Here is a 15,799-nt window from a genome sequence, read left to right as displayed (position 1 = left end):
AGTCTCAACTGATCCAAGTTCAAGGTGACAATATGAGGCCAAAAGTTAGTTTGAGCTTCTGTTTTCATGTCCCCTACATGCTGGGTCAAGGTCAAAGCCATATTTTAAGTACAATAGTTTGAACCTCCATTTTTTGTCAGACCTTTATTATATCGTTTTGAAGGATTTTCTTTAAATGTAGATACCTCATACTTGCACAACATGAAAATTAGTTTACTTCAGGACTCGCACTATGTTACACTATAAATAATGTCAATCTTATTTAATGTCAATCTATTCACACTATAAAACATGAAAACAGTGTTTGTGGTACAGTAGGGAAAAAATGCCCAGCAATACTTTATTGGTCATTCTCCGCTTGGGTACTACTTAAATGTACATTGCGTACTCGTTAAGTACCCTTAAATGTACCCTGGGTATGTAAAATATACTAACATATTCCCTCCAATTTATACTGTACCTGGGTTCTATTCCCACTCAAAATTCCAATGACGTAAAGCGTGCTATTAAATTTGAAGTAAATTCTCGTTGGCCAAAACCTGCCTCAACATTTTGTGAGGAGTTCGATAATATTATGACCATTTTACAGAAAATTTACATTAATATGAACATAATTAATTTGGAAAAAAGCCAACGATGACCAATACAGAGTTAGAATTCTCGGGTACGTTTCCGTTTTTTTCCTTAAACATTTAAGTATACTTAAGAGTACCCAAGGCACATGTTAGTAGTATCCGAGTCGACAATTAACAATCAAACCCCAGTAATCAAGTAGTAAAAAAAGCCGACAAATGTCCCATAATCCGAACTAAACAAAGAAATAATATTTTAACAAAATGGCGACCCACGCAAGACATGGTTCGGGCTGGCCAGTAAAACGGCATCCTTCCTCGGAATCCCACGCCGCCAGTAATGAACAAAAGCCAGGAAGCCCAAGATTGATAAACTTGTAAGTATTTTTTCTATAATCGCATGAACAAATGTGACTCATTTGCTCACATGAGTATTGTATAAAATTGAATAGTGGTCGGATGTTTATTTTCGGATTCATCAAACCGAAAGAAACTATTACTTTTCCCGCTTTTTAGACTCTTGAGTTCCGTGATATTTTTAAAAGATAGCACCCAATACTTGCACTCAAATTAAATTGTTGTCTTGTATTAAGCGATACACAGCATAAGAACTGATTGTGATGTTTTGTGATGAAACTGACATGTTCAGTCACAAGTTTCAATCAACTCAACATCTATCTTTTAGACATACTTGTTTGAATAAATCTGTGTTAGAAAACAAAACTGCATACAAACAAAATTACAATACTTAAACCATTTATCTGATAACTCAAATTTATTTTCCTTGGAATTATGCAAATGACAGGGCTTACAATAGACTCAGAACTCTGAGCTTTGGCACTAAATTGTGTTTGACTTTATCATGATTACCTGTTATTATGTTATGTTATAATCTAATTAAGTTCATGACCTCAGTCTGCAAAATTTACCCATCACGCTAAGGAAAAAAATTAGTAGCCAAATTTCAGCACTTACCTTATTTGCTCAATGATAGACATATTCATTATCATGAATCTATAGGTATCAACAATGACTGTATTAAATCAGGGGTTTTTCTGCCTATTTTGGGAAAAGGAGTCTGACCAATTGGGAATTTTTTATCGACAAAATTGGTCATTTTGGGAATTTTTGCTTCGATGAAACGGCTCATTTGGGAAAAAATTGTGAATTAATCATGCTTAAATAATTCAGTGGTTTAACAAATAAATTTGTTTTTATTTGGTTATTTTGTCTTCTTTATGTAAACAGATGCAATATTGGGCATGTTAATACAAGTACTGCAGTTTTGTTTTTAAGTTACAGTTACACTCTGTGATAAGAACTGAACAGTCAAAACCTTATGGCAAATATTTTTGACCAAAACAAACACTGGTTAGTCACACAAGTTATAAGACACTTCATTCTTTAAAAAAAAAAAAAAAAAAAAAAAAATTTTTTTTTTTTTTTTTTTGGGGAAATTGATATTTTTTTAAATAATTTCGGTTTGGGATCGGGTCCGTTTGCTTTGGGAGTGCCTCCGTCGTCCGGAGGCGCAGACAGTGCTGAAAAACCCCTGTAAATTATCAATGAAGTCAAATTTAAATAAATTATTTGTTACCTGAAATCAAATAATTTTATGTTTATTTTTATTTTTCATTTATATTTATTTTCATGCACTGGCATAAACAGTATACAATGATAGAACTTTCAGATTATGCCCCGGTCTTTGATTGGGTGGGTCGTGCGTAACTCTTATTCGCCACCCCCCTTCTCCCAATAATTTTTGCCGTAGTCTGGTGCTTCTTGATTCTTGAGAAATACATTTACTACAATGTATTCTTGAATTGACATATTTTTCCATAGTTGCAATATATAATTTATTGAAATGTACCGGTAAATTTGTAAGTCTTAAATACTGCATGTACTGAGTGGCTAGGCTATATTTAGTTACACATCGTCTGTTTAAAAAAATGCTTTGCATGCGTAGAACTTAGCATTGCAGACGGCAGCAATACTTTCGCGCTCTTTCTTATAACACCGGTTTTACATGGCATACCGGTATTAATGCATGTTGAATAGTTATTATCATGTGGCTGTAGAAAAACGGTGTAAATCAGTTCTACAAATAGACATGACAAAATATACATGCACTGGATTTAATTTGTTACCGCATCAAATTATTAACGGGTTTGTTTTTCACAACTTACTCGCCTTAAGTAATTTTACACAGCTCACCAATTGCAATTAACTGTCTTCTCATAATTAATGATTGTTTACAGTACGGTGAATAGGTGAGATGATTATGCCCGAAACCGCCTTTAATGTACTGCTTTATTTACCGGTTTTATATCACGTATTAATGCTACAACTGTGATTCATTGTTAATAAACGCTTACTCTGTGACCGACATCAATCAAAAATAATAATCGCTATATAACTCCGGCCGCCTCCATAAACATTCTCGTAACCGATTGAACGTTACATTTCACAGTTTGGCGACTGGAAAGTTACCCGAAAATTTCCCGTGATGCATCCGTCAGTACACATGACTGTGTTATGTGGCTTGAATATACGATACGGGCATCCGGTTATCTCTAATCAATGGACTATCTATTACCACCTGGAGCTTTTATGGCGATTACATGTGGAAATCGGTACCGAGTTCTCTTTAAAAGTAGGGAATATTATATACTTATAGAAAATATCAGGTTTTTTTGCAATCGCCATTTTCATTAACATTTTAAACTTTAAACGCCAGCTGAAAGATTCAATCGCCTATGGCGATTTTGGCGATCGGAAACGCTAACATAGCATCAGAAAAATTGAATAAAGATCACCTGATTGCGATGATAAAAATCTGAGAAAATAAACCAATAAAAAATCAATTTACGCATTTCAGGTGTAAATTCTTACAGTGACACCGCTTGGTTACTTCCCTTAGTTTTCTTTCATTAGTGATCTCCCATAGATTTTATAGAGAGTGTCAAGTCCGGCTGACGTGTTTAAAATGACTTAATACTTTTGGTAAACCGAACTTGCATTCTACGCTGATAAATGAAATAATAGTACAAGGGTTTTTATAAATTAAGTAAAACGGTTGAATGTGTGTTATTAATAGCTTTGAAAATTACGAAATACCTCGTGGTCGTACTCCCGATGGAGCTAGATCTATTGACACTGACAGTCTATCAGATGATGAGAGTGATGAGGATGATGATGGTGAAAACTTCGAAAAAATAATGCAAATAACATTGCAAAATATTGTAAAGAACTCTCAAGAATCAGATGTGATGGAATAAAAGTTTGAAGCCTGCAATACTGATTTGTTTACAATCTTACCCCCTCCCCCCCCCCATAGCAATCTATATATAACGACTGTTGTCGTCCTTTCATAATAATGTCACTGCAAATTAAATCATTTTTTTTCTCCGGCTATGAAACATTAACTGGCTATGACATTTTCAAAGTTTCATAGCAACATTGGCTATGAAGACAGAAAAGTTATTTTTGCAGACTGCGACCTAAACATATTAAAATTCAACAAATAGCTTAATCAGCTCAAATATATTCTTTTTGAAATGTATTCATGTAAGCAAATTATTTTGCTTAGTTTTCAATGAAGCTTAATTCTCCAATAACAGCACAGAAGCTATTTTAATCAGGCTTTGATAACACATGTTCTTCCTTATTTAAGACCTGCTGAATATCGGCCCTTTTCCCTAGACGTATTTTTTCCTTGAAACAGAAATTTTCCCCAAAACAATGATATCTATTTAATATTCGGGCAGTCATTGAAATTTAGATGTAAATCTACAAGCAAGTCGGGCTAGTAATATGGGAATTTGAACTAGCCCGAGTCAGATTTTACTAGCCCAAACATTTTTGTTAAAAATGCAGATAAAGATAACATAAAACATCCAAAGAAGCATTCATTTATTCAATCTTTAGAACACAATACAACTCTCTTATTAATTTCATCCTCATCCAAGTTAGCTTCCTCGTCATCTGAGCCAGCCTCTTTCGGATCCTGAAATAAGAAAAAATCAATTTGACACACGGATTTCAATTTAATCACAATTATAAATATATACATTAAGTTTAGGTAAAAAATTAGCAGAAATGTATCCCATATATCCATGTGAAAGAGAGAGCAAACCTGAACCACCAGAAAATATATAAGCAATTTAGTGCCAGGTTATTCTACAAAAAGCTAGTTGACAACAGCGTCAATCACACTTACCTCAGATTCGCATTCCTCAACGACATACTTCAATGACAACTGTTCGGCCATTACTTTCTGTGTCCCGAACGAAATGCAAAACATTTATTTTACATAATAATAATCCGGGAACCACAAAACCATGCACTTTATGCGCAGTAATCCAATTATCGGCTGATTGCCCAGCACGTGTGCGCAATGTGTTAAGACATAAGCGGCAGTTGATATAAGCGACTCAAAACTTTGTTTACAAATATTGAAAATGAAAGTGGAACTCGTTTTCTGTTTTCTGAATTGTACAAGCACGTCGGGCTTGTAATATTGGATTTCCTACAAGCCCGAAAGAAAAAATACTAGTTTTTTGCTGTCGGACTAGTGCGAATTTCGACGACTGTTCGGGGGAAACCTTTCATTATATAAGTTATCCTGATCCAGTGAAGAAAAATATTGGATAATTAAATTATCTGTTGCCTTGAATTTTTAGCTCACTTGATTGCTCAGGTGAGCTTTTGTGACTGGTCTTTGTCCGTCGTCCGTCCGTCCGTTTACATTTGTTCGTAAACGCTCTAGAGGCCACATTTATTTTCCGATCTTCATGAAACTTGGTCAGAAGCTTCGTCCCAATGAAATGTCCGTTGAGTTCGAAACTGGGTCGTGCCGGGTCAAAAACTAGGTCACTAGGTCAAAAAAAACAAAAAAACTTGTTAACACTGTAGAAGTCACATTTCATGCCCAATCTTCATGTAACTTTGTCAAAATGTTTGTCTTAATGATATGTTGGTTGAGTTTAAAAGTGGTTCCGGTCCGTTGAAAAACATGGCTATAGAGAAACCTTGTAAACACTCTGGAAGTCACACAATTTTTGCCCATTCATCATGAAAGTTGGTTTTATTGATTTCTCGGACGAGTTCGAAAATGGTCTAGATCGGTGAAAAAACATGGCCGCCAGTGGGCGGGGCATTTTTGTCTATATGTATATAATGAAAACATGTCAACACTCTAGAAGTCACATTTTTTGCCCAATTTTCATGAAATTTGGTCAGAACATTTTGTTTCCATGATACAAGAGTTGAGTTGGAAAATGGTACAGGTCAGTTGAATAACATGGCTGCCGGGGGGGGGCAGTTTTCTTATATTTATATAGCAAAAAAAAGCTTGTGAACACTCTAGAAGTCACATTTTTTGCCCAATCATCATGAAACTTGGTGAATAGATTTCTTTTATATATATCTCAGATGAGTTTGCAAATGGTCCCGATGGGTCAATAAACATGGCTGCCAGGGGGGTGGGGCAGTTTTCCTTATGTGACTATATAGAGAGAAACCTTGTGATCGAACACTATAGAAGTCACATTTTTTGCCTAATCATCGTGAAACTTAGTCAATACATTGGTTTTATTGATTTCTTGGACAAGTTGGAAAATGGCTCAGATCAGTGAAACGCACTTTTTAGCTCACCTGATTGCTCAGGTGAGTTTTAGGATTGGTCTTTGTCCGCTGTCCGTCCGTCCACATTTGGTTTGTAAACACTCTAGCATTCACATTTCTCAAGCATTCTTTATCAAAGTTGCTGAAAGATCTCAGTCAAGTTTGATGATGAGCAAAATCACATAATTAATGCCATAATTATCGCCCTTAGATTGTCCAAATTTTCATTATATTATACAAAATCCTTGTAAGCAAAGTTTGATGCTTGGTAAGGGGGGTCAACTCAAAATATAGGTCACCATTTCAAATCTTACAAAAACAAAAACACTCCCTACGCCAGAGTTTCGGTTCAATAATGATGAAACTTGACCAGGATGTTTGTCTGGTCAATATCTAGGTCATGTTTGACATTTGGTAAAGATTGAATGAACCGACTCCTCACAGGGGAGCGAACTAGGGCCATCTTGGCCCTCTTGTTTTTTAAAACAGTAAAATATGTTGAATTGATTATTTAAGACTTTAGTGTGTGTGAATATTCTGGGCAGTTATTTGTTGTTGTTTGTTTCAGTTGATCAATTTATTAAACTTACAGCGACAATTATATTTGCTGGAATTTCAATTTGAAATAAATAATTGAGTTATTGCCTTGGTTGTAAATTTTTATGAACATACGGTGAATAGATTTCTCATAATCTCTTTAAAGAAATCTCTGGAGGGAGCAATATACATGTATTTACATTTAATAACCATTTAGTGCGTTCGTATGTTTTATGCTCAGGATTGAATCAGAGTCCTGCTTTGTAATGCAAGCATTTTGCAATTATCCTATTTTTTGACTACTGCGAATTATCTACCTTGCATAATTTTTTATGCAAACATTTCAAAGAAGGTAACTCCAAAATATTTTGATTTTTATGTCAAACAAATTGTGTGTTTTTATTGTATTTCACTAAGGTTTGTGCAAAACATCATTTGCAAAGCAGAGCATAGCATTTACAAAAATATGCAGATATAAAGTAAGTCTTCATAAATTTCAGTTATTTGACCCCTGAAATTTCAAGCGTAGGGTCATGAGACTTCTGTTTTTAGCTCCACTGGCCAGAGGCCAGCGGGGCTTATGTCATCCTCCTGTGTCTGTTGTGCGTCTGTGCGTGCGTTTACTTTTCCTTAAAACATCCTTCTCCTAAACTACTTCTGATGAAATTTCACAGGAATGTTCCTGGGGTGAACCTCTTTCAAATTTGTTCAAATTATACCCCGTGGGTCAAATTTGACCCTGCCCCGGGGGTCACAAAATTGAACATATGCTTATATAAGGCCTATTTTGTGAAAACTTTCAAAATTCTCTCATCCATAACCATTGGGCCCAGGGCTATCAAATTTGGTATGTAGAGACATCTAATAGTCCTCTACCAAATTTATTCAAATTATGCCCCTGGGGTCAAATTTGATCCTGCCCCAGGGGTCACAAAATTGAACATATGCTTATATAAGGCCTATTTTGTGAAAACTTTTAAAATCTACTCGTCCATAACCATTGGGCCTAGGGCTAATAAATTTGGTATGTAGAGACATCTTATAGTCCTCTACCAAATTTCTTCAAATTATGCCCCTGGGGTCAAATTGACCCTGCCCCGGGGTCACAAAATTGAACACATGCTTATATAAGGCCTATTTTGTGAAAACTTTAAAAATATTCTTGTCCATAACCATATGGCATAGGGCTACCAAATTTGGTATGTAGTGACATGTATATATAGGGTCTATTTTGTGAACACTTTAAAATCTGCTTGTCCATAACCATTGGGTCAGGGCTACCAAATTTGGTGTGTAGTGACATCTTAAAGTCCTCTACCAAGTTTTTTCAAATTATGCCCCTGGGGTCAACTTTGACCCAGTCCTGAGGGTCACAAAATTGAACATATGCTTATATAAGGCCTATTTTGTGAAAACTTTAAAAATATTCTTGTCCATAACCATATGGCATAGGGCTACCAAATTTGGTATGTAGTGACATGTAATAGTTCTCTTCTTAGTTTGTTCAAATTATGCCCCTGGGGTCAAATTTGAAACTGCCCCGGGGGTCACAAAATTAAATATATGCTTATAAAGGTCTCATTTTTTGAAAACTTTAGAAACTTCTTGTCCATAACCATTGGGCCTAGGGCTACCAAATTTGGTATGTAGTGACATCTTATAGCCCTCTACCAAGTTTGTTCAAATTATGCCCCTGGGGTCAAGTTTGACCCTGCCCCGAGGGTCACAAAATTGAATGCTTATATTAGGCCTATTGTGGGAAAACTTTCAAACATCTACTTGTCCATAACTTTATGGCATAGGGCTACCAAATTTGGTATGTAGTGACATGTAATGGTTCTTTTCTTAGTATGTAAGATTATACCCCTGGGGTCAAATTTGATACTGCCCTGGGGGTCAAAAAATTGAATATATTCTTATAAAGGGCTTATTTTGTGAAAACTTTAAAAATCTCTTGTCCATAACCATTGGGTCTAGGGCTACCAAATTTAGTATGTAGTGACATCTTATAGTTCTCTACCAAATTTGTTCAAATTTTATCCCTGGGTTCAAATTTGACCTGCCCTGAGGGTCACAAAATTGAACATACGCTTATATAATGCCTATTTTGTGAAAACTTTAAAAATCTGCTTGTCCATAAACATTGGGCCTAGGGCTACCAAATTTGGTATGTAGTGAAATCTTATAGTTCTCTACCAAGTTTGTTCAAATTTGACCCTGCCCCGGGGGATCTCAAAATTGAACATATGCTTATTTAAGGCCTATTTTGTGAAAACTTCAAAAATCTTTCTGTCCATAACCATCCAGCCTAGGGCTATCAAATTTGGTATGTAGTGACATCTCATAGTCCTCTACCAAATTTGTTCAAATTTTATCCCTGGGTTCAAATTTGAACCTGCCCCAGGGGTCACAAAATTGAACATATGCTTTTATAATGCCTTTTTTGTGAAAACTTAAAAAAAAATCTTGTTCATAACCATTACGTCTAGGGCTACACAATTTGGTATGTAGTTACATTGTATAGTCCTCCACTTAGTTTGTTCAAATTATGCCCCAAATTTGACCCTGCCCTGGGGGTCACAAAATTGATTATATGCTTATATAGTGCCTATTTTGTGAAAACTTTAAAAATTCTCTTGTCCTTAACCATAAGGCATAGGGCTACCAAATTTGCTATGTAGTGACATCTAATAGTTCTCTAGCAAGTTTGTTCAAATTATGCCCCTGTGGTCAAATTTGACCCTGCCCGCGGGGTCACAAAACTGAACATACGCTTATATGGGGCCTATTTTGTGAAAACTTTCAAAATCTACTTGTCTATAACCATTGGGCCTAGGGCTACCAAATATGGTATGTAGTGACATCTAATAAATCTCTACCAAATTTGTTCAAATAATGCCTCTGGGGTCAACTTTGACCCTGCCCTGGGGGGTCACAAAATTGAATAAACGCTTATAAAGCGCCTATTTTGTGAAATCTTTCAAAATCTTCTTGTTGAAAACCATTCAGACTATGGCTACAAAATTTGGTATGCAGTAACATATTATAGTCCTCTACCAAGCATGTTCAAATTATGCCCTTTGGGTCAAATTTGACCCTGATCCGCGGGTAACAAAATTGAACATTATATATGTTTATATCTTGCTTATTTTGTGAAAACTTTAAAAATATTCTTGTCCTTAACTCTAGGACCTAGGGCTACCATATTTTGTATGTACATGTAGTGAGATATAGTAGTCCTCTACAAAGTTTGCTCAAATTATGCCCCTGGTGTTAAATTTGACCAAGCCCAGGGGGTCACAAAAGTGTACATGTGCTTAAATAGGGCCTATATTTAAGTATTCGCACATGCAGAGAATATTTGTTTCAGCCTTTTTTCAGCAGTGGAGCGATACAGGGCCATCATGGCCCTCTTGTTTTAACTCTATTTAAATCTCTTAGCCTATTACTGTTAGTGTTTAAATAACCTTGTTATATGATGGCTTATATCAGGTATCCCCTTACTAACTACACATTTGGCACCAAGGACCCACTTTACGAGAAGGATGCTTCAGTTCCAGCCAGATTTCAGAGGATGCGTGACGAATTCGACAAGTACGGAATGCGAAGATCTGTAGAGGGAGTGCTCATTGTTCACGAACATGGGCTGCCTCATGTTTTGCTGCTCCAGTTGGGAACCACATTTTTTAAACTGTAAGTTTATTTTGTGTCTTTCTGTTAATGTTATACTTGAATGCTAATTTAGTTTCAGTGTTGTTCCTTCCGTGGCAATAAATTTGTGCTTTGTTTAAGCTACAATTTTCTAGTAGGTATTGATTTTTTTTCTTTTTGTGTTGATTGTTTATGCATAATTTTCTGTTCATGTACAAAATTGACTGTTGAAATATTATCTTCAAATTTTGGGGTGCGATTTTTCCGCAGATGTGCACATTTCTGAGGATCTGATTGTCCCATGGATCATTTCTTAAATACGTGTAAATTAGTAAAAAAGGATGAGTGGTGGTACAACCAATTCCGCAGAATATATAATAAGTTAACCCGAAAATAAGATTTTGAGACCTCCGCATATTACACTGGCAGCATTATCTAGTTGCTTAAAAACATTTTCTGCATAGATCAGTGTTATTTGCTGAAAATTGAAATGTAGATATTAAAAATTCCTGTATACGAATGTGTCTTGTTTTTATCAGGCATACAAATTATTTTTTTCTTTTGCCCTTGAAATTGTTCGTTCATTTAAATAAATATTTATCACATACATGTATTGAATCTAATAATTATTTTTTTACCAGACCTGGAGGTGAGTTACGCCAAGATGAGGATCAAATTTTGGGTTTGAAGCGGCTACTGACAGAGGTTGGTTCATAACTGTTTCTTGTTCTACACTAGGTTGGTGCTAAGGACTCCGATTTTAAGAAACTTAAAGATGGCATTTTAATAAAGCTCTGTTCATTAGAAATCCCTTGGTATGTTTGAAAGAATGTTTTATTTTGCCATGTTTTCAATTGTTTTCAAAATATCCCTATTTTATATTATAATAGTCATGGAAATTGGTAAATCTTTGGTGACATCACGTTCAAAGCTAAACAAATTCTACATAAAGATTAATTCCATTTTTATCTGCGGACTACTAGTATAGGGAAGATTAAATTATATAAATAATGTGTGGTTAAGTTGATTCAACATTCGAGGTATTTAATCTCTTTGACAATGCACGAGAATAACGAATACAGAAGGCTTGATGACCATACCATGTGAGTTGGGTTTTTTCAGTCACATTTTGGGACGTTATTCAGCCCCATTTTTAAATGACTGTCTAAAATATAAAAAATTAAGGTCTCCCCCTTCTCTATTTTTTTTCTATACAAATGTAAATATATTAATAAAGTAATAAAACAAATTGTAATATAATGCATCTTTTAGTTAATGTCCCTATGCAGCTCTATGGTTGAACCTTAGGCTTAGAAAATATGATATATAATTCTAAAGTTACTGAAGTTAAAAGTATTTGTTAGCGAAAATAAAATACATGGACACCAATTTAAAAAAAAAAATCAAAGTTTTTCCCAGTCAACATGGCCCTGGAAAATGGTAAAATAAAGCACTGCTACATTTGTATGTCAATGATATTTACAAAATAATGGTCAGTTGTGGAATCTTTTAAACTGAACTATCAGTAGCCATCCAGAGTCAACATATTGTGATGCATTTATTTTGTTATTTTTGTCCAATGAATTATAACAAGAAAACTAAGACCAAGCTTAACCCTTTGCATGCTGGGAAATTTGTTGTCTGCTAAAATGTCGTCTGCTCAATTTCTAAAATAAGCATTTTCTTCAATTTTTTTCAAAGAATACTATCAGAATAGCAAACAGTTTGGATCCTGATGAGACGCCACGTTTTGTGGCGTCTCATCTGGATCCAAACTGTTTGCAAGGCCTTCAAAATTCGGTTCCAGCACTGAAAGAGTTAACCATTTCCCCATTGGAAGCAACGTGAAAATGGCTTTTGCAACCAGCATAAAACAAGAACAGTCTGCGAGTCTATTCAGGTTTTATGCTGTTTGCCATTCATCAGTATCTTAAAGTTGGAAATGAAGCCTTTAAAACTTGATTCTAGTAAAGAAGACTTTAAATTTGATTAGATTTTCTGAGGGACTACAAACGCATCAAAATGCGTTGATAAGGGGTAGAGCGTTAAAACTTGTTTGTTTACCATTGCTTATCCAGGGTCACCAATAATGAGTCAGAAGTTAAAGGGATTAGACTTTGGTATTTACTACAAAGTGACACTTTTTGGAAACGATTTGAAATACTTACAAAAATGTACCTTGCTTTTGGTTTGTAAGTCTACTACAAGACTTACAGATCACGTTAGAATTTCGTTACAGTCAATAAGTTTTTGATACAGTAATGCAGGTGTGTGATTTTTCTGCGGATTTCCACGGATCAGGTTGTCAGGAGGTCATTTCCATTTAGTAATGGGACTTGGACTTCAACATTTGCTCTAAAATAGCTGCTTTTTAGCTTCAACGTGCAGTAGTGTGTCCCAAACACAGCTCTTGTTTGGTCTTATTCTGCCACATTCCAAAAGTGAGTTTTTCCTAAAATTCCCAAATAAAGGGTTTCCAAAAAAAGAAATCAGTTGCAGCGTTTAGTTCATTTTCCAATCCAGCGCTTTAAATTGAACCTTAGTACCGGTAAATATAATATTAAAAACTCTTTATTCTCAATTTTAAAGTATTAGTAGGGAAAAAACAACAGCATCAATATCCCAATTTCAGTCAAAAGAACAATTTGTGTTTGAAAATGCAAACGGCCCAGGCCCAATTCCCGAAATAATGGAGAAAAAAAACTACTGGTTTCAGACTCTGGGGCGGCAGGATGGGGCTGCCATGGAGTGGACGGTGGAGGAGACCATCGGTAACTGGTGGAGACCAAACTTTGATCCCCCACAGGTGAGGCCTTCAGCGAGTGAAACAAAATCTAATTCTTATAATTGTGAAGATGTTTGTCCCATAGTTTGTGTGATGTAAGCTTGATACATTTGTTCAGTTGTTTAAAAAACAGCCAACCCAATTGATGAATGATTGTTATCTCTTTCATTGGTTGATTAGACTTTTTCTGCATGGTATATAGAGATTGCACAGTGTCCTTTGATGTGCGGTGTGTGTCCTCAACTTTAGCTTGTTAAAACTCTTAAAGGCCCAATTTTTTAGACAATTTTATGTTTCTTAACCCTTAAAGCGCTGGAGCTGAAATTTAAAGGCCTTTGCAAACAGTTTGGATCCAGATGAGACGCCACAGAACGTGGCGTCTCATCTGGATCCAAACTGTTTGCTATTCTGATAGTATTCTTTGAAAAAAAATGAAGAAAATGCTTATTTTACAAATTCAGCAGACGACATTTTATCAGACGACAAATTTCCCAGCATGCAAAGGGTTAATAGACAAAATGTAGTCAGAGGTCTAATCTGTGCAATCCAAATCTAGGTCACCATGTCAAATCTGTACAAATAATTCTTAGTGAAACTTGATCAGGAGTTTATCTATTCTAACAATTTTCTAGGCCATGCTTGAATCAGTATGCATCTGAATGCACATTAAAGAACTCCTGAAAGAACTGACACTTGATTCATTTTTGCAAATAGTAATGCGACTTTAAAGCGTGCAATAAGGACACTGTTATTAACAATGATGGATATGTTACAAGTAATATGTGCCAGTTTATTAAAATATCAATAAAATTATGATAGTGACAAATTTATTAATTTTTGGTCATAAACCATATTTATTTCACAAAGAGTATATTTGTTTTGTTCTTTATATTTTTGTTTTTCTTCTCGCTGTGGTCTGAACAGTAATGTTACACATTAACTCAATCCTTATTCAAGGGTGTTCAAGGTCACAGAGGCTTGTAAATGAAATATCTGCACCACGGTATGATCAAATCTATCCAAATTATTTTATTTTAAAAAATGTTATTTTCCAGACTGTGTGAACTATTTGTAAATGTATTCTTGTTCATTTCAGTATCCTTATGTTCCTGCTCACATAACCCGGCCAAAAGAACACAAGAAGCTGTTCCTAGTGCAATTACCTGAAAAAGGTACAATTTTTAGTTAAAACCATGTGAATTTACTTGAAATGATCCACTATTGTTACACTTACAAATTTATCAAAATTTACAAATTTATGTTTTCCACTTTCTAATTTTGCTCAAGTTGGTAAAGTGTTTTCATTAGTCCACTGGTTGGTACCAGGGCTTATCTATCAGTTGACCTTTCGTTGCTGCCCAATATCTCGAGCTACAACCGTGCAAAAAGAATGATGGCTTCTTGGAAGAAAGTGAAGTCACCTGTTGATTTTGAGGTCATAGTTCAAGGTTATAGGGTCTTGTCAGAGTAAATTGGTTTAAGCAAGATATTTTCAGAATGCTTTGACCTAAAATCATAAAATCATGAACATCATATAAGTATACAATGTTTATTGAAACATCATAGCGAGCTTCACTCTGGAAAAATGGGGCTTAATGCACCTGTGTAAAGTGTCTTCACAATTTGGCCTGTGCACACCGGACAGGCTCATCAAGACTGACACTTTCCCCTTTGACCTAAGATCATGAACATTGGTATATTGATCACTTATGAGAAAAAGAAGACGCATTTTGATATTGGGATTCATAGGTCAAAGGTCAAGGTCACTTGGTCTTGTAAAATGACATCACAGACTGCACAGGCTAACCTGGCTGGTATTAGTAAAGCCCCTAAGACAAATCTTTACACAAGCTGGATTTAAGGGAAAATTTTAAAATTGAATTTTCTATTGAAATTCTAATGATTTCAGTTATGTTATGCCAAAATACTGTTCTTCTATGCAACATTTACTCATATAAACCAATTAAATGAAAAAAGACACCAAAATGAAAGAGCAAAAGACTAAAGGAATTTTTAATTATTTAAGGAATTTTGTTAAGTTTACCTAAGCCGTATGAATTACACTTTACACAGATACCTAAAGCCAGTTTTTCCAGAGCAATGCCCAAGTAATTATAAGTAATCTGCTTTCCCCTGCAGCATTGTTTGCTGTTCCGCGCAACTACAAGCTGGTGGCTGCACCATTGTTTGAGCTGTACGACAACTCCACGGGATATGGACCAATCATCTCCACTTTGCCACAGACACTTAGCAGGTACCATGACGTTGTATTTTGTCCAATTTTAGGCTTTAATTCTGCCCCATGCCCTATGTCAAAAAGTATGTATTTCCCAATGGCTGCCTTAAATTCCCAGTTGAAGATTGCCAATAAAAAAATTGCTCTATGGTTCTATGGGTTGCACCTTAGTAGATATAATATTGGAAACACCTATTCACAATTTGAAATTATTGTTAGCAAAAATAACAATTCTCAATTTTAAGCCAAAACAATGTGATTTTTTCTCTTAAATGAAGGTGCTGGTCCCATTCCCAAAATGATAAAAAAAACACTGAGGTACAGGCACGCTTTATAATTTGTTTTGTTGGATTCCCTGTAGGGGAGATAACTTGTGTCCAATACAGACATTTT

At 35.3% G+C, this 15,799-nt stretch overlaps 1 protein-coding gene across 1 annotated transcript in view; it reads left to right on the top strand.

The window, feature by feature from the left end:
• The first annotated feature begins 761 nt into the window (after positions 1-761).
• The window catches only part of LOC127845033 (cleavage and polyadenylation specificity factor subunit 5-like), a 36,006-nt gene continuing 20,968 nt past the window's right edge, over positions 762-15,799 (top strand). Inside the window, exons 1-6 of the mRNA XM_052375655.1 lie at positions 762-949; positions 10,227-10,427; positions 11,027-11,090; positions 13,102-13,191; positions 14,267-14,342; positions 15,310-15,424. Of these exons, the coding sequence (XP_052231615.1) occupies positions 837-949; positions 10,227-10,427; positions 11,027-11,090; positions 13,102-13,191; positions 14,267-14,342; positions 15,310-15,424 (659 nt within the window). The 5' untranslated portion in view covers positions 762-836. The remainder of the gene's footprint in view (positions 950-10,226; positions 10,428-11,026; positions 11,091-13,101; positions 13,192-14,266; positions 14,343-15,309; positions 15,425-15,799) is intronic.

The sequence above is a fragment of the Dreissena polymorpha genome, chromosome 9 (assembly GCF_020536995.1).
Source record: "Dreissena polymorpha isolate Duluth1 chromosome 9, UMN_Dpol_1.0, whole genome shotgun sequence".
In the NCBI taxonomy this organism is placed as follows: domain Eukaryota; kingdom Metazoa; phylum Mollusca; class Bivalvia; order Myida; family Dreissenidae; genus Dreissena; species Dreissena polymorpha.
Note: the sequence above shows the minus strand (reverse complement) of the source record. Positions and strands in the feature narration are given on the sequence as shown.